The sequence below is a fragment of the Neofelis nebulosa genome, chromosome 15 (genome assembly GCF_028018385.1).
Source record: "Neofelis nebulosa isolate mNeoNeb1 chromosome 15, mNeoNeb1.pri, whole genome shotgun sequence".
NCBI classification, from domain to species: domain Eukaryota; kingdom Metazoa; phylum Chordata; class Mammalia; order Carnivora; family Felidae; genus Neofelis; species Neofelis nebulosa.
In genome coordinates, this window is record NC_080796.1 from 31932219 (window position 1) to 31954803 (window position 22585).

Genomic DNA, 22585 nt, shown 5'->3' on the forward strand with positions numbered 1-22585 from the left:
ATTAATGAGTCATTACAGTCATTTATATTATTTTATAATAAGTTATTATCATTTATAATAATAAAATGAATCTCTATATATGGCTGTGCTGAGTTATAAAACAGAATTTTACTTGGGAGGATTTTATAGAAGCAAAATGTTTGCTGTCTACGAGTTTTGGTGTGCTATATACCTAGGACTCTTCAATTATTCTTTGACTTGGGAGGTAGGAAGTCTTTGCCCAGTGCCCAGGATGCTGTAGACCCTTTAAAATGCTGTTTAGAACAGAGATGTCCATTCTAACCATAATCTCTCCTCCTGGGGCATTTGTTTCTTTAGTGGTTAAGAACAAACAAGAGGGCAAGCTTCCTTTAGGGAATCCACATTAATACTTACCTTCAGTCTCACTCTTTGCTTGACATCATGAAGACCCCTGGATTAGGAGTTAAGTGATTTGGGATTTTGCCTTGGCTCTGTTACTAACTTTCCATACTGCTTTAGAGCAGCCTTTTAGTATCTCTTTTCTTCAGTGTCCTTATCTGTAAATTGAGACAAAGAATGTCTGGTCTTCAGACCTCACAGAATTCTTGCTGGGATTAAAAGGGATAACCTCCATGAAAACAGTTTGAAAAGCATGACTAAGCTTACATATATAAGATACTGTCATTAGTAATTATTACATAGCTAGGAGCAGTTGCCAGGCACCTTGGCCCTTGAGGGCCTGTGACCATGCTCTCTGTTTGTGTCTCCAGGTAAACATAGACTTCCAGACCCGAGAAGCCACGAGGAAGAACATGCAAGAGCCATCCCTGACTTGCTTTGACCAAGCGCAGGGAAAAGTACACAGCCTCATGGAGAAAGACTCTTACCCCAGGTTCCTGAGGTCCAAAATGTACTTAGATTTGCTGTCCCAAAGCCAGAGGAGGCTCAGTTAGACCTCGGATGGGGACTCTTGGAGATCACTGGCTTCCCCCCTCCCCTTGCTGCCAAGACCATATTCTAATGTGAAATGTCATAGGTGTTCAAAAAGCGATGGCGTTTAGTTTGGGAGCCTGGGGGATGAGGAGTGGATGAAGGGCCATTCCAAAGTCAGATCCAGTCACCAGAGCTCGGACTCTATTCCATTAACCCATGTTTGTGTTTTGGTTAGCGGTAGCACCTTGCTGCTGTTACCCTCCTTCTGGGTCAGCAACTTGCCCTTCACAATGCCTTGGGTCATTTCTGCTGAGAAGGCAGATTTGCTATGCTGGGCTAATGTGTAAATAATGCAAATGCAATTCCCACCACTTCCACACCCTCCTCAGTAAGGATTCTTGGCTCTAACTTGTACTATACCCCTGTGAGGAATAGCTAGAAGACTCCGGCTCACCTAGGTGATTTGCCGTCACAATGTAGTGGCCAGTGCTAGTGTAGGAGAGAGGTTTGTGGGGAATCCCAGGTTTCTAACGCTGTCATGGACAGGTGGCCTCTGGGAGAAGGGGCAAACTCCATGGAGCTGGCTATTTCTTCCATTTCCATTAGACAAGTGTGAAAAGCTGTCATCACTGCCCATCTTAGCCTAGGAAATTCACAAGACATTTTTACCCTCACAATTCCATGAAGGGTCTTGGGAGATCTCTTATATGATTTCTGATGTGGGGTCTGCTTTTAAGAAAGATACAGCTTGCAGATCTTCCTTGATTCTACCAAGAAGTATTCCAGAAGTCGAACGACCAGGGAACATAGCTCCAGTAGACTTTTGTGCAATGGGGCGCCATATAACCTCTCTGTTGCTTAATGTATTCTCCGCCGTCACCTCCCTGTGGCATCACACATCACTGATCTCTTAGAAAGACAGCTTGGCAAAGGGAGGTGAATTCCCATAGCATGGACAGCTTTCATGGTGCCTAATACTTTCCTTGTCTCTCCCTGTCCCCCCTTCCATGCAGGTCATGTAATTATGATGGGGGAGAATGGGAACTTAGGCTGTAACTCTTCAGCTTGCTTCCTGGGAGCATGCTTTCTTAGAAAGGTCTCTCTCATGAGGGCCATCTTGGCTATTCAGCAACTTCCTTCTTGATCTCTGACCTTTTGGGATTGAACATGGAACAGGAGGTGAGGCTAAGATCACTGTGAACATCTGGCTGTGGAGAATCTTCCTAAAATGCTTTCATGGTACCCTGAGGCTCCTTTTGGAAATGTGTCAGGATACTCTTCCTTGGAGGGTGAGCGTAAAGCACCCTAGCTTCCTGAGAAAAAAAGTGGACTTCGGCACAAATTTGCAGTGCCAGGGATATGAATCCTCAGCAGAGAGACTGGAAAGTGGAAGAGGAGTCTGGAAGAGGCTGGTCTCCAGGTGGACCAAATCGTAGAGAATATGGTGGAGTTACTATTGGGATAATTCACAGCCAGTGGATTTGGAGTCATTGCAGATCTCCACAACTTTCAGCTTGACTAAATGAAATAGCTGCGATTAGGCGTAAGCTCTGGAGTGCAGGCGGTTGAGAACTGGGCTGAAGCATTCTCCTTTTGTGGGGTGATGGGCCTCTTTAGGTACACAGGATTCTAGTGTTTGCATTCCTGTCCAGTAACTTTGTGAATTTCTTCCTTCCTTGGCTGCAGCTAGACAAGTTCAAGAAGGCTCTTGAGTCCCACTGGTGTTAGGGTCCATTGCTCCGCCATGACACGGCGTATCTGTAAGTGAGGGCTGGTGAGTCTGTCTGAACCATCAAGGAGAGAACACATACCTCTTAGCCCTCACACCGAAGCACTCTGTGAAATCTCATGTTCAAGAACTCTGATGCCTCAAATAGGTGTTGTTAGTTAGATCAGGTAGTGTTCCCCTGCCCCCACTGGTAAAAAACCATTCTTAGCTAAAGCTGCCGGAATTAATTTAATGATCAAATTCTTGAACAGGGTATTTTAAACATTGTTTACATATGAAATGTACATCTGCTGCCAACTCTACTGTCGAATATGAGGTGCATGTAAATTGGAATGGCAGAGTTATGGAAAAATGAAATGTTTCAGAGGGGCCTTTTTACCACTTCCACTATCCCCAGGAGAAGTCTGAACAAGACTGTCATGCAGTGGCCTCACTTGAGGCCTAGAGTTCTTGCCAACCATTGGTGGAATGAAGGCTGCAGACGGTGGTGTCATGACACCCAGTGACTTCCTCCCACGATGGGGAGGCGCAAAGGACCAAGCTTGGGTATCCTGAATTTTGCCGCTACGTGAGCGTATGTGGGCATGTGTCTGTGTGTAGAGGAATGTGATGGCTATATTTATGGTACTCCCGTGGAGTGTCTGCGTGCATGTGTGTGTGTGTGAGACCATTGTGAGCATGAGTCCAGGACACCACAGAGACCATCTTCCCATGGGGTAGAGCTGTCCTCACACCCTTTCTCTCCTGCTTCCCACAAAAGGCACAGAGCTCTCTGCTCTGATACCTATGTTCAGGCACTTAGGTCATGCCAACCCAGATTTTGGTCTGTGACGAAACAAAGAGAAATGTTTACAACATCTAGAGCAATATCAAAGCATACCTCATCCACGCCCGTCCATGTCTCCCGGTCCTGCCCTCTTGCCCGTCTCCTCTTCCACAAGCCCTCATCTGCCTCGCTAGGTGGGCCTCTGCAGGTGCCACTTCTTCCATTTAAGGTCTTCCTTTTGTCCTCGTGCCAGGCTTGTGCTGTGGACTGCCTTCTGGGCTTGAGGCTTGCTCTGGGCCTGGAACCTCTGAAGACCCAGGGCAAGCCAGGGCAGGAGGCCAGGCAGAGCTGTGATCTTTAGGACTGCTCTCCACCCCCAAGTGGCCTTTTGGCCCCACTTGCGCGGCAACCTGTTTTTAGGCTAGGTGTAAGATTTCCCATTGCCTTTGGCAAACCAAATAGACCATAATCAGTAACAACCATTCATAGCCCCGGGGCACCTTTGGGTTGAGGAAGGATCCTCTGAGCATGCCCAGGCTCACCCAGAAAGCCTGTTACAAGTGCTCATTCCCAGGTTGCACACCCAGAGATGCTGATCCAAAAGACCTGGGTTTTCAGACCCAGAAAACTGCATTTTTAGTAAGTCCCTATAGACCATGCTTTGAAAAAAGATGTTCTAAGACAGTGGCTCCCACCATTGGCTGCTCATTGGAATCACCTGTAGAGTTTTGAAATCTAAATGTCCAGGTCCCACCCCAGAACAGCTTGGGGCCACGACCCAAGACATCAGCAGTTTTCAGAGCTCCCCAGGTGATTCTACGTGCAGGTGAGGTGAGGAAGCACTGGCCTGAGGAGTGAGGATGTGCAGGGCTGAGCTTATGCAAACGTGTGGCCAAGAGGGCTGGAGCAAGCCAAGATGCAATCAGGCACAACACCCGGAACCCGCCAGCCCTGAGCTTGATTCGGGGAGGCTGCTTCTGTGCTGTCTCAGTCTGATTCGCCCCTTTGAGATCAAAACGTTCCAGCTGCATGCAGTGTTCGGCAGCGGGTGTGCCGATGGCGGGGAGCTCTGGAGGGTATTTGATTAAGAGAGGTTTTCCCACACATCCTGAGCCTCATTCGCAGTGCTTCCTCCAGGCTTGCCTCCTGGGCTGCTCCCTCGTCTGTTTGCTCTCGTGCACTCTGTGTTTGGCTGTCTGCGTTTGGTTGTGCCTCTGTATCCAAGGCCATGGGATGACGTGGTAGTTGAAACTCAGGTAGCAGGGGAAAGGGTGTGTCGGGGTAATAATGGCAGAAGCACGACAACTTCCAGGTTTCTCATCGGAGGGTCACCCACCCCAGGAATATGCTCTTTGGAGCTTTCTTTTCCAAGGCCACAGTGGGGCTTCAGTGCCTGCTGTTAGCCCTCACGATCGCCTCTTTGGTCTCAGGCTGGGTGGGCAGATGAAAGTTCCTAGTTGATTTTATTCTCTGGTGCTCCCCCTCCCCGCCCGCCCCAGAACTTGCTGCTCTGAATAAACCAAAGCTGTGAAACGGTGTTCTGCCCCGGGCGGCAGGCCCAGCCTCCGGGAGCGGCCGGGGTGTGCACGTGCCCCGGGGCCCTGGACTGTGAGGGAAAGACACGAATCCATTGTGTTGAGAGCTGGGGGAGGGGGGGGAAGAGACTGAAGAGGAAGGAACAGGGTGGGAAAGATGAATGGCTGAGGTGCCGGCTGCCTCTCCATGAAGCAGAAGGGAGAGGTGAAAGCGGCACAGGCAGAGGCAGAGATGCCCCATCGACACGAGCGCCCAGAACCATCCTGACCCTGTCCGTGCCTACTTCCACGCAAAGGAGAGGAATCTGATTTTCCACCTGACACTGTCCTTCAGTGCGCCGAGCGTCAGCCCTCATTCAATATGCGTCTCTCCGGGTCAGAAGCGGGAGAGGCGGCAAAAGTCACCCCTGCCTTTGAGAACCTGTGCCACTTGGCCTGAGATCGTGGAGGAAGAAGCCAAGAGCAGAAATGTCTTCCTGTCCCTGTGGCCTCTCGGGACCGCCCAGGGATGCCGTGGACCAAGATGGGAGGCTGCGGGACGGGGCCACTGGCTTTCCCAGGGTTGGGGGCCAGGCCCGCTCAAGAAACTGCTCCCTTGTGGATTGTTACCCCCTTTGGACCCTTCGGCCGCCTTCCGTGTGCCGCGTGCGGGGAAAGGTGGCCGGCGGCGCGCGCTCCAGCCGCGGGAGCCCTAGCTGAGTCACGCGGCGTGCACCACAGATCCGTAGCCGCCCAGCTGCCATGTAAACCGCTTGGCTGACGGAGTCCTCATTGAGTTGTCTCATTACTGTGCAAAGTGGGATAATGTCATTCACCTTTACTATAAACAAGGCTGTGAGAACATAATAAACACACCCTGAACACGCTGCCCTTCGCTCTCTGCCCACGTTTCTGGCCAGCTGACTCTTTATGAGGAGACGCTTCGCACAACACACGGGCTCCCCCAGGGGGGCACGTGGCCTCCCCAGGCAGGGGCTGGCACGGGGTGGCCATCAGGAAAAGCAGCCGTGTGGGTGGGGAGTGGTTTGGGACGGTGTGGGGGGTGGAGGGTGACTTTAGGTGACGAGGGTGGCTTCGGAACCGTAAAGTGCTACACAAATACGAGGTTTTTATTAGCACCACCTACCGCTTGGAATGCAGGGAGAGACAAGGCTGAGGGACGGTGTATGTATTTGTTCAGCTGGAGCAGTCTGAAAATGGAGGGGGGTTGATCTTGCTCATGACTGCAGCGCACTTCATACAGTCGGCGTGTCCCTGAAAAGTGTGCTTTAGTCATCAAGCCTTCGAGGGTCTCTGGTGATCAGGTCCGTGGAGGGGACCAAAGGAGAAGAGGGTGCAGTGTCTGCTTGTAAAAGCTCATTTTGCATGTGTGGGGAAAAGCTAGAGATACACGAAATGTTAATAATCCAGATCATTAAAATGCACCAGAGAAGGTCTGTCTAAAGGAAAGCGGGTGTTTCTTCACAGGTGGAATGCTTTGGGTTAACTGAAAAAGCCTTTTGTCATGCAAACCATCACTCCCAAAACCCAGTGTTGAGGACTGGGCTTTGAGGGGTAGCAGCCTGGGCAGGACAGGGACCTGCTGCTGGGGAGGGTGTGTGATTGGTTCCTCTCTTTCCAGCTATGCCCCTTACCCTTATTGCCACTTGGGTTTCTGACCCTTCCAGAACTGAGAAGGGCAGGGAAAGAAGAGAGGGAAGGGAGCAGGGCAGGGGGGTCCTCCCTGATGCACATGCCTCGGGCTCTTTGGGCTTGGGAAAACTCTGGTGAGTCCTTCCTGGGTTCCTTGGAGACCCTGCCTCTGAGGAGTCTTTCCCTCTTACCTCCAGCTCCCCTAAACAGGCTGAATGCTTTCCTACTCTGGCTGGTGCTTGCTCCTTCTTGGGAAGTGCCCCAGCTTCTCTCTGCTGCACTCTGTTTGTTCCTCCAGGCCACCCTTTGGGACAGCTCCTTGGATGACCCCATGCCAGTCTTCGTCTCAGAGACCCACAGCTGGCCGACTAGAAGCATTTGGGGCGTACTTGACCCTAGAATCACAAGGCTTCTGCTCTGCAGCCAGAGCCCCCTGCCAGCCCCCAGCTCATGTTTTTGATTTTCTAGGCTGGGATTAAGTTTCCAAGCCTCAGAGGCACATGTCAGGCTCTCCCAGGAATGCTGTATACCCACACTCTCTGGGGGTGAGGTGAGAGGCAGGCACTTAGCCCTTCAGGAGGGAGGCTGGACTCATAGTACACTAAAAGTTCCAAAAACCTTCACAAATTCTCTCTGGCCCTGACCTTTTTCTCTGGTGGGACAGCTTTGGAGTGCCCCTCACTTGTTCTCTGCTCCTTCCCTGCAGTGTTCGCTGGGTCTGGAACCCTTTGGGTCTGAGATCTATCTCCTAGGCCTTGACAGAGCCTCTTTCAGATGGAAAACACTTAACACTATGCTGAGCATCTCATTACCACACAGTAAATGTGGGGAAAACAAGCAAAATCCCTTCTGTCCTATTGTCTACACCAAGCAAGTGGCCAGAGGAAAACAAGAGAAGTCATTGATATAACTCCCTCCTGTGGATGCATTTCTTAGTTGAGGTCTGTTCTTGTCCCCTGTCCAGGAGGTAGGGGGCAAAGCCATTTCGAAAGCTAGAAGGAAAGTGGGGACCTGTCATGGGTGCTGCCTCCCCTGTCCATGACTGGTTCTATAGCACAGAGGGGACACCAAGCCCCCCACCACACGTCACAGTGGCTGTGTGCCCAGCCATGAAAACAAAGCCGTGAGCCTGAGAGAACCATCTTTGACTGGGGTTCCATCAGCACACTCTTCCAGATAATTGGGGCTCTGATGCTAGACAGTCTGAGTTTGAATCTCAGCTGTGAACTCTGCTTACAAGTTATGTGGGCCTAGGAAAGTTATTTCCCTGTGCTTCAGTTTTCTCATCTGTAGAACTAAAATAAAAACAGAGCCAACCGCTTGGGGCTGTTGTGAACACAGTGTACGTTAACACGGAAGCCTGTTTATCCCAATGCCTAGGACATAGCAGGCACACAGTGGGTACCAGCTGGTGCCTTCTCTCCCACGGATCACCAGGACTCCAGCCAGCACCTCCATTCCAAGTCCGCTTGGCTTCTTGATTGAAGGCAAAAGGTGTTACGTGATCAGTGTCTCCCCCTTTCCCACTAAACCATAAACTTCCTGAAGACTGTCTGCCTTGCTCCCTACTCCAGTCCCTGGATAATTATTGAAACAATATTATTTCTACAAATGTTTTTGAGCAGCCCTTCTAGATTAGGCACTTCTAGGGTAGGCTGGATGTGGAGGTCAGAAATCTACTACCTGGGCCCTCAGAGAACTTACTTAACTCTCACCGGAACTTAGCCCTTCACAAGCGTTGGCACAAGGCTTACCAAATGAGGGGTATAGAAAGTGAGTGGCTGTAGATTCAAAAGCGGCCATATAATAGAAGACACTTCAGGAGCCAGGAGTTTTGTAGAGCAATTTAGATGCTCTGTCTCGTTGAATCCCCACCACAATGCTATGCGGTAGGGTGTTGATTTGCTAGGCTTCTGTCACAAAATACCACAGACTGAGTAGCTTAAACAACAGACATGTATTTCCTCACAGTTCTACAGGCTGGAAATCCAAGATCAAGGTGCAGGCACGATTAATTTCTTCTGAGGCCTCTCTCCTTGGCTGTAGAAGGCCACCTTCTTGCCATCTTTCCTCTGTGACCATGCCCCTTGGGTCTCTTCCTCTTCTTGTGAAAACACCTGTCGGGTTGGATTAGGGCTTACCCCAACAGCCTCATTTTAATTTAATCACCTCTCTGAAGGCCTATCTCCAAATTCAGTCATATTCTGAAGTATTTGGGATTAAGGCATCAGCATATGAATTTGCTGGCGGTGGTGGGGGGTGGGGGGGGGGGAGTGGGACATGACACAGTTCAGCCCATAGCAGGTAGATACCATTTTGGGTTCTTATCCCCGCATACAGATGAGGAAACTGAGGCATAGAGAGCTTAATATACCCAAGGTCATGCAACCTGCAGGTGACAGAATTGGATGTAGAACCCCAGCCCTGTAAACCCACAGCTGGTGTTTTTAACCTCTGCTTTGCTGTGGACTAGAAGGGAATGCATGGGTGGGGTGAGGTGCGTGGGTGCAGGGGAGGGGAGGGGGTGCTGGAGCTGAGCTGCCCCTGGGGTGGGAGGGATGCATGTATACGCCAACACAGGCCGAGGCGGAGGTGAGGGTTGGGGTGGGAATGGGGGTCAGTTCCTTATCTTTTACTTGCTCAAAAATCTGGGCTCCCAGAGATGTTGAAGTCCTGATGGAAAATGCTGGTGGCTGACGCATGCACTGCAGAGCCGGCTGGAAATTGGATTCGCCGATTATCTGCCCGAGCTTTTCCCCAGCTGTGCGTTCAGGTGCCCTTGTGCCAGTTTGTTTGGTTTCTGTCCTGCTCTTTGTGCTCTGTCTCCTTTAGGATGATGGGTTGCTACCGTCTCCTCCAAGCCCGTGGTTCTCCCGGGGCAGGCTGAGTCATAGCCCTGCCCACAACCCCAGACGTGCTGAGTCTCTGTCTCCTGCGTCTGCCATGGGGCAGGCTCCGGGCATGCCCTTCCCACGGAGGGAGAAACAGCCCCATCTCCTCAGGCACTAAGATTAGTCTTGCAGGTGCCAAAAGGGACAGGGGCTCTCCTCTTAGACACATGGCAGGCGAGAACATGGAGATTCGGATGCCTGAGATTGAATCCTGAAACCTTTGCTTTTTAGGGAGTGTGACCGTGGGGAAGGAACTTTGCCTCTTCTAGCCTCTGTTTTCTTGTTAGCAAAAGGGGGATAGTAGTACCCACATTTCCAGGCAGGGTGGCTGTGAGGATTGGAGATGAGATGGGCAAAGCACTGGGCAGGAGCTGGCATGTGTAGGCCAAAATAGTACCCACAGGTATTGGAGATTTCGACCCTGGTTTGCAACCATCCCGGAACCGATCATGGGGCTGTGGGCAGTAGAAAGTCCAGGGCGGTAGGTTGAATGTAAGCTGTATTGACAAATGGGATGTCTGACACTGGAAGCAGAACAAGGTGCCTTTCATTCCGGAGGGTGCTCTGCCCCAGCCAGCGTATTAGGTCCCCGCCTGACATGCCCTACGACCTAAATTAGCAGGGATCATTCACTTGTCATGCAGGCTTTCCAGTGAGACACACAGAATGCACACAAATGACCCGAACTTTGAATTGACCGAGCTAAAAACAAGATCCTGTGAGTTGCAAAACCAAATTATCTGATGGAGCACTTTTGGTATGCCCTGCCCTACTTTATGCGGGGGGCCAGAATGCTACTCCTGACTTGTAGCCTTTGGAGACATGTGAGAAATGTCACTGATGTGCATGTTCTCACTCAAGGTCCCAGTGGCTCCGGAACCCACCTCGAGTGCAGAATAGCTGTGTATGTGTTTGCTGGGAGGTTAAGGAAAATTATTTTAATCTTATGTCTTAAAAATGAAATTGTCGGGGCACCTGGGTGGCTCAGTCGGTTAAACGTCCGACTCTTGGTCTTGGCTTAGGTCGTGACCTCACGGTCTGCGAGACGGAGCCTCACGTAGGGCTCTGCGCTGACAGCACGGAGCCTGCGGGGGATCCTCTTTCTCTCCCTCTCTCTCTGCCCCTCCCCTACTTGCACTCACTATCTTTCTCACTCTCAAAATAAAATTTTAAAAAACCACACAAACCTTAAATAAAATGAAATTGTCGAGGTTTTCCAGTCAGTGCTTTCCCAGGTCAGCTGTCACCGATAGCGAGGATGCTTTGAATCCACCACTCCGCAGGGCTTAGGTTGGCAACATCTGCCAGGAAATGGCAAGGTAGGGGTGAGGAGCTGGAAGGGAGCTTCTAGGACCTTATGCGTCATCATCACATTCAAATCGCAGAATCCCCCAGGTGGGGGCATGCTGAGCGGGGCAGTCTCCCCATAGAGGGGAGAAAGGGAGTTGAGTCCTGGGGAGACGAATATGCAGCAATTACCCATAAGAATCTATTGGTTTGCTTTCCTGACTCAGGGCTGGCAGTTGCTAAGATAAAGGGGTCTTGCAAGGGAAGAGGGGAGGTGGTGCCTGTGGGCAGCCAGGGGGCTTGCAGGACCCGGTCCCTCCCACTGGCAAATGGCCCTTTGCAGGCAGCTCTTCCGAGGGGCTGGTCTCAGCCAGAGGAGACATTCTCACGCAGAGGGGTGGCATCTGGACCTGCTTTGTAGCCACAGAGACAGTCTTGCTCTGTGGAGGGAGCAGCTGTTGGCCACCTGCTCGCCAGCCTGGGTTAAGCCCTCTTTTGAGGAGGAGGGAGACAGCCTGGCCTCTAGAATAAAGGAGGCGTTCAGCATTGCCTGCCTGGGCCATTAGCTTTGGGAGGTGAGCCGTGAGCAGGGTGCAGCGGCCCAGATGCTCGTCACGTGCCCCGCTCTGCCCCACCTAAGGTCCCACACACAGGGCCCCCCTCCACACTCTGGCAGCTGGCCCGTCTGCCAGCCTTTTTGTCTTAGTAGCACCTGCCCCTGCTTCTACTTCCCTGTCCCCAGGGAAGCATCTGTCCCAGAGCCAGACAGGCTAGCAGCAGGCTAGACAGAGGCCAGCCATGCCAGGCCGCTGTGGAGAGATTCAGGGGCTCGGCCTATTTACTGCTCTCGCTCTTCCACGAAGACAGGTTCAGCTTACCCTACAGGCTCACGCCATTTGGGGGGGGGGTCTGTGCTTGTGGAGGGGGGACATTGGTGGGGTTAGAGGAAGAGGAGATGCTCTTTGAAGCTGCAGGGAAAAACAAGGCCGTATGTACACATCCATGACCGAGAGAGAGAGAGAGAGAGAGAGAGAGAGTGGTAAAACATACCCTATAATCGCTGAGTTGGAGCAGAGAACTTGATGGGGTTATGCAGTTCTTGACATAGGGATCACTGATCACTGCTATTCGTGAAGCGCGTCTTATAAGCCCATGTTTTACAAACATTTTCTTTCTTTTTTTTTTCCCCTCATCATCACAAGGCAGGGCTGTCCTGGCTTTTGCTTTTGTCTTTTAATTGAGCTTTTATTGACATATAACATTTTATTAGTTTCAGGTGTGCAACATAACGATCTGCTATTTGTGTATATTGCAAACTGGTCACCATGGTTAAGGCTGGTGAACATCCATCACCTCCCAGTTACAAGTTTCTCGTCACGAGAACTTTGAAGACCTACTCTCTCAGCAACTTGCAGATATGCAGTATGGTGTTTTTAGTTATTGTCACCATGCTGCACAGGACATCCCCAGGACTTGTTTATTTGATACACTGGAACTTACAAACATTTCATTGTTTAAGCGCCAGCACAGCCCTATGGAGCAGGCATTATTATCCCATTTTATAGAAAGGTACGTTGGTCTCTGAGGGTTATTGCCGCTTCCCCAGGCAAATGGCAGGATGGGATTGCAGACCGAATGTGAATGATTAGCACCAAGCTCTTAGCCATGACCTTCCACCACTTCCTGGGCCCACGCTTTGCCTTCCTGAAGAAAAGACCTCTCTAGATCACTTCTTCTACAGGAGAGCTAAGCTACCTATTTAACTTTTCATCTGTCGTTCATTTTCTTTCTCTTTTTACCCAGACTATAAGCTCCCAAAGGGCCAGTGTCAAGTCTGATACTTCTTGGATGGCAGCCTGCGCTGCCCAGGGCTCTTGTATGATGCACAGTGAGTGCCTGGATGTTCCCTCTAGAGTCAAGGTTATACTGGGCTGTCCTTCTTGTGCATAGATACCCCTGACTCTCTGTAGGGCTTCAATATTAGTTTTTTCAGTTCCAATCTCCCTTAAAACTGCTTGCAAATTCCATTAGAAGGTGAATAGAAGGTGAAGGTGTGGGTGAGGGCAGGTCTATGGCTCGGGAAAAGAGTGAGGCCTCTATCGGAGGAACAAGATCTGGGCCTGGAGGCCCTCTGGGGAGGGGTTTTATAGGCCCTGCCATTACTTAAATATACACAGATCTGGGAATCCTGTAAGCCCGAGGCCAGGGAACAGCTGCTCTGCCAAGGGTGTATCTGTCTGGTAATTCTCATTTTTATTTGAATGCCCATCTGCCCCATCACTGACGTCACCACACAGCACGTCCTGTTTTCCCTGCCTGTTGCCTGTGCCTGTGGTGTGGCCTTGCACTCAGGATGATCAAATGGCTCTGTGGGTGGCCTCCCTCTGAAGTGCATATGCATGGGGTGGAGGGGGCAGGCTGGGCCAGAGCGGGTGAGGATCCAGGCTGCCCATCAGGAACAGCGAGGAGGCTGTGGTGTTGTGCGTGTGTGTGTTGTGTGTGTGTGTGTGTGTGCATGCGCACCATGGGGGATGGCAGGCTGGGCAGGGGCAGAGTCTGGGAGCACCATCTTTGGTAGGAGGGAGGACGTGCCCTGGGAAAGGGCAGCTTCTGAAACCCAGAAAGGTTTGCCACTTCTGTGGCTAAGCAGTCAGCCCCGGGGGATTAAGGAGTCAAGTGACCTCCTCCAGAACCAGGGCTGCCTAGAGGTTCTTCCAACCTCTGGAGCTTCCCATGCCCAGCACAGGCCACAGCCATGAGAATAGGTATGCAAAGTGCTGAGAACATTCAGTGATTATAAGTTCTAGTCTCAAGCTAAGATTATTAAATATAATTTAATAATTATGTTACCCCCTCTATCTCCTATCCCCCAGTATTTCCTCACCTTCTGTTCTTCACAGTAGTCCTGGATTCAAATGCTGGATCTGGTTATTTACTAGTCATGTGATCTTGAACAGTTTCCTTAACCTCTCTGAGCCTCAGTTTCCATACCTGTAAAATGGGCCCAGCATTTCCACTCCTAGATATATAAACCTCCAAAACATTTTTATACGTGGACACCAAAAGGTGTGCACAAGAGTGTTCTTAGTAGCACGAAATAATAACAGTAGCACTTAGTAGCAGTAGCAAAAGACTGGACACCACATAAAAAGCTCTCAAAAGAAGAGGATAGATTATGGTACGTTGACTCAACAGAGTATCACATAGTTGTGAAAGTGGATGATGTCCGGTGATTCTGCAGCAACACTGGATGAATCGAGGCAAAATAGTGTTGAGCTATAAAAGCAAGTCCTTCTATTAAAATTTGAATATAATTAAAACAATATTTTTTAAAGTTTCCATAGATATACAATCTAAAAAAAGAGACAGGAAGTGATAGGGGATGGGGTTGGCCTGTTGTAAGGGGAGGTAGGGAAGGATTTTTTTTTTTTTTAATCAAGCAGATAAACTTATTTGTTTTGTTATTTCAAGAGTTTATGGACAAGGGAGGCTAAGCCAGCAATTCTTAATAGACTGTTATGAAAATTAACTACAGAAGAGGGCCGGTACATTATTTTAATTTGTGACAATATAGGGAAGGAGCATATGAATAGATACAATTCTTGGGTTAGATGTAGGTTCCAGGGTGTTCATCAGATCACTAAAACAGATGATTGAAAAAAAAATCATTAAGACCCAAGCATGGACCAATAAGGATAGTATGAATGAAAGAAGTATTAGAAGATTAATTCAGTTTTGTGCACTGAAGTCCATTAAAAATATGACGGCAGAGATTACAGGATTGAATCAAATGAAATAATGTTCTTAACAACCTCCTAATGCACTCTCTGGCATCCAGTAGGTACTCAAGAAATAAAGTTAATCTCTCCATTTTCCCAGCCAACCATGGACCTTATCTTGCTCCCCGTAAATCAGGATTCTTAGTGCTTTGGTCCTTTAGGGATGGAGCCTAAGTGACTTATTAATTTCCTTGTGCTTCCTTCCTCTCCTGCTCTCCTCTCCTCTCTCCCACCAGAGAAAATAATAAAGCTTATCCATCCTGTGTTGCAGAGCTCTGGGGACAGTATATATGAGAAGGCTCAGGCTGTTAAGTGCCCCCAGTAAACGGTTGCTTTCCTATATGCCCTGCACCCTATCAGTGGATGGGAAGAACAAGGTACAACTCCCGGGCCTGGGCAGGTTCTCCAGGTGACACAGACACATGGCCATGCTGCTGGTGTCCAGAGAGGAGAGAGCCCGATGTGGTCTGTAATATTCTAGGAGGACGCTGCAGAAGGCGGCCTGGGATTGCGCACAATGTGGCTCCTATGGGCTAATGGAAAGAACACTGGACTTGGACCTAGGGCTGTAAAACCTGGGTTAGGATCCCGAACTTTCCCTGCTCTCCTCATCTGTACTATGCAGCTTGGTCTATAAATTAAACCCACTCACACATGCACACGCACACACACACAATGCAATGTGTGCCCGACACAGAGTAGACCTCCAAAAACTGTTTGCTGAATCTGAATCCTCTCCAGAGCTCGGGTTTTCCTCCAGCGGACTGATAGACTCACACCAGTCAGAGTGAAAAATGCCTAATCCAGATTTGACAAGGAAGTGTCATTCAAGCTTCAGTGCCGGTAAGTTTGGTGGAATAGACGGGTGATGTTTGTCACGGGGATGGAAGCGGATCGCTGATTTGTATCCCTGCATCCTGAGCCCCCTGTCCATTGGAGCAGGATGCCTGGAAAGACATGACAAAAAACAAGTCTCCTTGTTTCCCAGCCCTTGTTTCAGAAGCAGAGGAAGGAGAAAGGAAGTCACTGAAGCAATTCTGGGGAACCCTCATGGTGATGGAAATCAGGCAGATGGTTTGGGGGTACTGGTGATTTCACAACCCACGGGTCTTTTAAAAATCATTAGGCTTGTCCTGAGATAGTTAACCTTCTTTTCCCTCAAAAAAGTGACTTAGCCCAGCCCAGCAGCATGATTAGGTCGAGGTCTGTGAGACAGACCGGAAGGCTGGGGTGAACTCTGTACTTATTTCCAAAACAGATCTACTGAACACCCATTATGTGTAGGCATGGGGCTGAGCTTTTTATGTACTTAAGAAAAAAATCTTCATGATATCTTAACCATCGGAATGTCTCCAACTATTCATTTTTTTTTAGGTGTGAAACAGACTGGAGACAGTTTCTTAGGTCAGATGGGGTTATCCTGAGATCAATAGTGAAAATGTGGGGGCAGAAACCAGGCGTTGGGGTGGAGGCGACTGCCACAGACAGGAAGTGAGGGCATCTTGTATTTTAGGTCACACCTGCCTGTGTAACGCAGAGGCGGGGGTGGTGTCTGCGGATTTTGACCAGAGCACAGCTATGAGACTTGGAAGGGAGACCCTGGAGTCCCCCAGTGTCCCCGTTGGAAATACCTCCCACCATGGCCATTGCTGACCTCACACCGCCAATCCTGCCTCCTGCCTCACTGCGGAGGGGGACTAAAGTGTGCCTGTCTTTCCACAGCGTTTGCATTTGCCAGAGATAAAGACCTTCGCCTGAAGGGATAAAGCTGGGCTCATCTTGAGCTTCAGTGGGAATTTTGGAGAAGGTGTGGGGTAGGGGGGAGCTTAGAAAGAGCCATTTGGGTGTCTTTTCTCCTCACTCCAAGGGGCCAGAATTCTGTTCAAATTGAAAATGTGGCCAGCCTCCCCACTCCCCATGGCCCCCATATATTTAAAACTCTAGGGTATTCGTTCGTCTTTATGAGTAGGGAAAGGTCTTTTTACATTTAGGAGCTTTTCTTTTCTTTTTTGGATATGGGGTACATGAAGGTGTTTTATAAATAGTAAAAGGTTACATAAGTGTAAGATGATGCTTTTCTTATTGCTTCCTATGGAGCCCTGCTGCAGACAGAGGCCTCTGATCTTCTCACTGGGAGCCTCGCTCCCCTCAGCGGAGCCTGGCCCAGATTGGAATCCCGGGAGTACATATTATGTAAGGTTCGGTCGGCTAAACTGAGTAGACCTTCTCTTCTCATTTTCAAGTTTGGTTAGATTTATTTCAATTAACAAGTTGTATTAAGTGTTCACAAGGTACGTAGGACAGAAAGAAGAATAAAAGATTGCATGGTTCCTGTATTCAAGGAACAAGAAATAGAGAAAAAGTGGATCTTTTGGTTAAGTGGAATTTTAGTTAAAGCCTCAATACGTAAAGTGAAGTGAGAGGCTGCTTTGACTGAGGTGGGGGCAGAAGAAGGAGGAAGCAAAGGAACTAGAAAGTCAGGGTTAAGGTGGCTAGACCTCAACATTTCCCCTCAAGGCCTTTCTAGGGTTTCTCAGAGGCTAGTTCAAAAAGCCATAGTTTCCATAAAGCTTCTAGAAGAAAACAGGAGAATACGTTTCTGGCTTGGAGACAGGTAAATGTTTCTTCGGACACAAAGGGCACTAAACATAAGAGGGAAAAATGACAAATGAGACTATGTGAAAATTTAAAACTTCTGTTCATCAATTGACATTGTTAAAATGAACAGGGAAGGCATGCTGGGAGGAGATGTTTACAACACACATCAGACAATAAACTTGTAGCCGAGATATGTAAAGAATTTCTAGAACGCAATGAAAAACAAAGAATAATCGTTAAAATTGCTCAAAGACTTACATAGACCCTTCACAAAAGGATGTACATGAGTGGCCAGTACACCAAATTAAAAAACTTGTCAACACCATCAATCACTAGGAAAATGCAAATCAAACAGTTTGCCAACAGCTAACTGTGTGAATAGTGGTGCCAGCATTTGAGACAGCTTTGTGTCCTTAACAGTTCGATGGGTTTCCAAGTGCTTCTTTATATTTTAGTTATAAAACTTTTTCTTGTATCTTTTCTCTGCCTCCAAATTATTTTTATCCACAGCACCAAACCCATGAAGCTAGATTTTTTTTTTAAATAGATGTCAATGCTTATATAATCTTTCACTTGTGGCCTCTGAGGCCTCTTTTCTAAGTTCACAAATGACACATTAACATTTCTCTTTGCCAGGGAGCCATCTCCCAATGGGCTACAGTCACCACCCTCTGTAAACACAGAAACCCGCATTACTGTTAGCATAGCCTCATAATGATTCTCTCTTGCCCATAAATAGCCACACTTGTGACGTACAAATGACAACCCAAAAGAGTGCCAAGAAACCCCTGTTCAGAGCTCTGAGAGGCTCTACCAATGATGAGGGAACATTCGGAAAAATTAGGCCAAAACCAACAGTGAGGTTCCATTGCACACCCACCAAAATATGTAAAATGAAAATCCTGATCACAACAAGGGTTGACAAGCATGTGGAATAACTGGAATTCTTATACAGTGCTGGTGTGAACACAAGCTCGTACAAAGCAGTTTGACAGTTTCTTTAAAGCTAAATGTGTATTTACCCAGCTACTCCACTCACGGGTCTCAAAACATAGGTCCACAAAAAGACATGTACACAGATGTTCATGACAGTTGTATTCACAACAGGCAAAACTTGAAAAAAACAAACAGGAAGATAGATAAGCAAATTGTGGTCTATCATATCATAGAAAACACTGCTTAGCAATTAAAAGGAATACACTACTGATAAATATAATTCCAAAAAGAAGCCAAACACTGCGTTCTGTATGATTCTATTTATGCGAAATTTTACAACAGGCAAACCAATCAATGGGAAAAGCAAGAACAACAAAAACACCAGAAAAGTAAGTGCCTGGCTGGGGATGGGAATGGGTGGGATGGTAGCAGGGAACTGGGAAGAGACATCAGCAAACTATCTGGGGTGATAAGAATGTTCTAGATCTTCCTAGTGGTGTGAGTTACATGGGTGATATGTTTGTCAAAACTCCTCAGCCTAAAATACTTAAGACCTGTGTGTTCTGCTGTATGTGAATCATATCTTCATAAAAAAGTGGCAGGCAAAGAAATCACTAGTTTCCAATTTCAAGGAGGCAGCGTGAAGACGTTTCTGTACCCTTCCTCTCTGACGAATAACTCACAAACCACTAGGAGAATAAGAAACAGCAAAATAAACTTCAGCTCTGTGAAACTAGATCATATCTGTAACCCACAATAATACATGGAGATAGCAGATGGAGAAATGACAAATGACTTACCAGAGAAGATAGAGGCCAAACCTGAACCCAGAGGGGGTAGGAGGGAGAGGAGGGGGGTGTTGATTGATAAGATACAAGTTCATATGCCTTCAGAATCCCAGAGAGACTCAGGTATTAGAGGAATCAGGAGGGAGGTGGATCAGAAGGATTTTTGGAGAGCCTGGTGAGAAATATTCACTACACCCTCCCTACTGCTTCCCTAAGACACCATCATTATGAGCCCACAAATCCCTTCTCCTTTTACTTTTCTACATACCTATATACCCTTATCAAGGCTTAGGGTCTGAGAAAGCTAAAGCCAGGAAGATCTGTGGGCTACTTCTGTTTTTCCACTCTGTATAACACTTCCCTGACAAAAGAAGTTACAGAGTCAGTTATTTGCTTGAAGAGACTAAGCAGTCTTCTAGTATTATACCTTATGCAGTATTTCTACCATAAATGAATCTGTGAGGTTGTGCAGACACATTATTCCCCATCTTACTGATAAGGAAACTGAAGCACAGAAAGATTACGTGGTTTGTCCAAGATCATACAACCTGTTATTATCTACTCAGAACAAGAGCCCTGATCTGTTGACTTCAGGATCAGTGTTCCTTCACTATATTCAAAGTGTGGACAGACAAAAAGAATATGCTGTGATTCCCTTCATATGCAACTCTAGAAAATGTAAACTAATCCTTAGAGACAGAAGGCAGATCAGTGGCTGCCTGGGGACAGGTGAGCAGGGCAAAGTGGGAAGTAGAGATCACAAAGGGATTTGAGAGAATCTGAGAGGGCGGGTGGTAGTTGATTGCTCACTATTTTGATTGTGATGATTTCACTGGTGTTTACATATGTCAGAACATCAGATTTCACACTTTAAATATGTACACTTTACTGTGTGTTGACTATGCCTCAATAAACTGTTTTAAAATATATGGGCAGAAATGAATCAGTCGCTGGGAGACCCTACAATGATCATTTCCACTTTTCGAATCTCTACAAAACATCAAAAAATATGCTAGACATATAGAATAGGACACACTCTGCCTTCGTAGGGATATGCTTAAAGAGGAGGATGTCAGAAACATTTACTGAGCATCTGTTATGGACTGCTTGTTTCTGTCCCCTCCCCCGAATTCATATGTTGAACTCTACCCCCCAGTGAGATAGTATTAGGAGGTGGGGGCTTTGGGAGATGAGTAGGTAAAGATGAAGTCATGAGGGTGGAGCCCCCATGATGGGATTAGTGTCCTTTTGAGAAGGGGAAGAAACCAGAGTACTCACTCGGCCGCATGAGGACACAGTGAGAAGGTGGCCATCTACAAGCCAGAAAGTCAGCTCTCGCCAGCCTGGATCTGCCCATGCCTTGACCTTGGACTTCCCAGTCTCCAGAATTGAAAGAAAAGAATGTTTGTCATTTAAGCCACTTGGTCTATGATATTTTTGTGAATAGCAGCCTGAACTGAGAAACATCTAACATATTACCTTTTGGAATTTTCACTAAAGCCTATATAATGGCTATTATCATCATAACCATCTTACTGGTAAGAAATTCTCAAGCCAGTAAGAGTTGGGATTTCAGGGAGTCAATAACTAACACTTCTTTCCCCCAGTCATTTCCTGAGTTCTTAACTCCGTCTGACTCCGGAGTCAGGCATACAAGGATGAAAATGTCAACTTTATTACTGATAAAAGCTGGTTTGGAAGTCTTGGCTGAGAGGGCTGCCAAATGGGTCTGCTAATAGGCTCTCCTGAACTGAAATGAACTCTGTAATTGCAAGCTTCTCCCGAGGCCCCACTAAACTTAGCATAGAGTAGGGGTTGCCGGCTTCCTGAGGACAAGCCACTCTGGGCATATGCCCAGTTCCTTTTTCCAAACTCAGACCAGGGAGTTGCTACTGCCATGAGTAGGACTGAGTAAAGTTAGGGAACAAGTTGGGGACACAAAGGATAACTTTAGGGCAGTCCCTTCGCATGAAAACATAAGGAGTCAGAAAAAAGTATACCTCCAACAGTCAAGTGGGATTCAGACACAGGTCTACACGCCGAACCATTTACCATGTCAATGTAAATGGTTGTGTGCAAAAATAATTTCTGTGCACTAGGTCCTAAATTAAATGGACTAATTTCTGTGTGTCTATTCTGCACAGGCCTTGATCCCATGATGAGGCAGGCTAGGATGAATGTCATGGCCCCAGTCCTCAGGGAATTCAAGAACGGACCAGCCATTCTGAAATTACAGCCTTGGCCTCAACTTGTTTTTCAATATGTCTTCACTGATCTATTTTGTGCCTCGTATTACCACACACAGGACTGTTACGTGTGGCCCCATATGCATCGCCCAAACCCTTGCCTTTATTATGCTATTCCTTTTGCTTGGAATCCAACTCAACTAAGTAGGTAGTTTCTGAGCATTCCAGGAGATGGAGCTACAAAGAGGAATCCTCTCTGTCTACTGGATATTGCAAAGCTTGGTCTTTATTTATTTATTTTTATTTATTTTTTCACATTCGATTTCCATTTATTGAGCACCTAGTATGTTTCAGATATTATTTAATTCTTACTGTTAATCCTAACCAATGGAACAGGTATATCATAATTATGATACATAATTTAACAAAAAAGAAATATAGGGTTCAGAACTCTAATTTGCCTATCTAAATCTTTTTTTTTAATTTTATTTTTTTTAATTTACATCAAAACTAATAGTGCAACAATCATTTCAGGAGTAGATTCCTTAATGCCTCTTACCCATTTAGCCCATCCCCCCCCCCACAACCCCTCCAGTAACCCTCTGTTTGTTCTCCATATTTATGAGTCTCTTATGCTTTGTCCCCCTCCCTGTTTTTATATTGTTTCCCTTCCCTTATGTTCATCTGTTTTGTCTCTTAAAGTCCTCATATGAGTGAAGTCACATGATATTTGTCTTGCTCTGACTGACTAATTTCACTTAGCATAATACCCTCCAGTTCCATCCACATAGTTGCAAATGGCAAGATTTCATTCTTTTTGATTGCCGAGTAATACTCCATTGTATGTGTATATACCACATCTTCTTTATCCATTCATCCATCGATGGACATTTGGGCTCTTTCCATACTTTGGCTATTGTTGATAGTGTTGCTATAAACATTGGGGTACATGTGCCCCTTTGAAACAGCATACCTGGATCCCTTGGATAAATACCTAGTGGTGTAATTGCTGGGTCCTAGGGTAGTTCTGTTTTTAGTTTTTTGAGGAACCTCCATACTGTTTTCCAGAGTGGCTGCACCAGCTTGCATTCCCAAAGCTTGGTCTTTAAATGTCTAAATTCTATCCATCTTTCCGGGTCTACTTCCTCTAGGAAGCCTTACCAGGTTTCCCAACCTCTGATCTTTGGCTCTTTGGAGTATTTGAATTGTAGCTTTGAGTGGTGCTTCTAACTGCTGATCAGCGATTCCTTAGCCATACCCACTAAGAGGAACACAATGGAAACACCCCATAATTCTGTGACTCATCTCCATAGCAGAGCCCTCAAAAAGCTGGCCTTTCATTCCTTTGACCCCAAGTTTTGCTGCCTAGCATACAATGGGCAGAGGAGGCCAGAGTTAATAGGTGGAAGGGTTACCACTCGTTGGCCTGCACTGGAGTCTTGCTTTGTCACCCCCTCCTCTAGTTCACCTTTGCCTCTAGTAGCTACTGACACTCCTTTTCGCCTTCCTGTTGCCATGCTTATTGGTCCTTCCCTGTCAGTCCTCCCACCTCAGCCTCTGTACT

General features: G+C 47.5%; 1 protein-coding gene and 1 long non-coding RNA gene across 12 annotated transcripts in view; one reads left to right on the top strand and one right to left on the bottom strand.

Moving 5' to 3' along the window:
• Positions 1–22585, top strand: part of RGS8 (regulator of G protein signaling 8) — a 167657-nt gene that overhangs the window by 126215 nt on the left and 18857 nt on the right. For 10 of the 11 annotated variants that reach the window (XM_058701566.1, XM_058701571.1, XM_058701568.1 and 7 more), the window contains one exon: positions 732–5790. The exons of the other annotated variant lie outside the window; for it this stretch is intronic. In XM_058701566.1, the coding sequence (XP_058557549.1) occupies positions 732–914 (183 nt within the window). In that variant the 3' untranslated portion in view covers positions 915–5790. Of the gene's footprint in view, positions 1–731; positions 5791–22585 lie in introns of those variants that run through there. 11 annotated transcript variants of the gene reach the window in all.
• Positions 8495–10260, bottom strand: LOC131496208 (uncharacterized). The gene is made up of 2 exons (XR_009254381.1): positions 9193–10260; positions 8495–8673 (listed from the first exon to the last, which is right to left on the bottom strand). It is a non-coding gene; the product is annotated as an uncharacterized LOC131496208 (long non-coding RNA).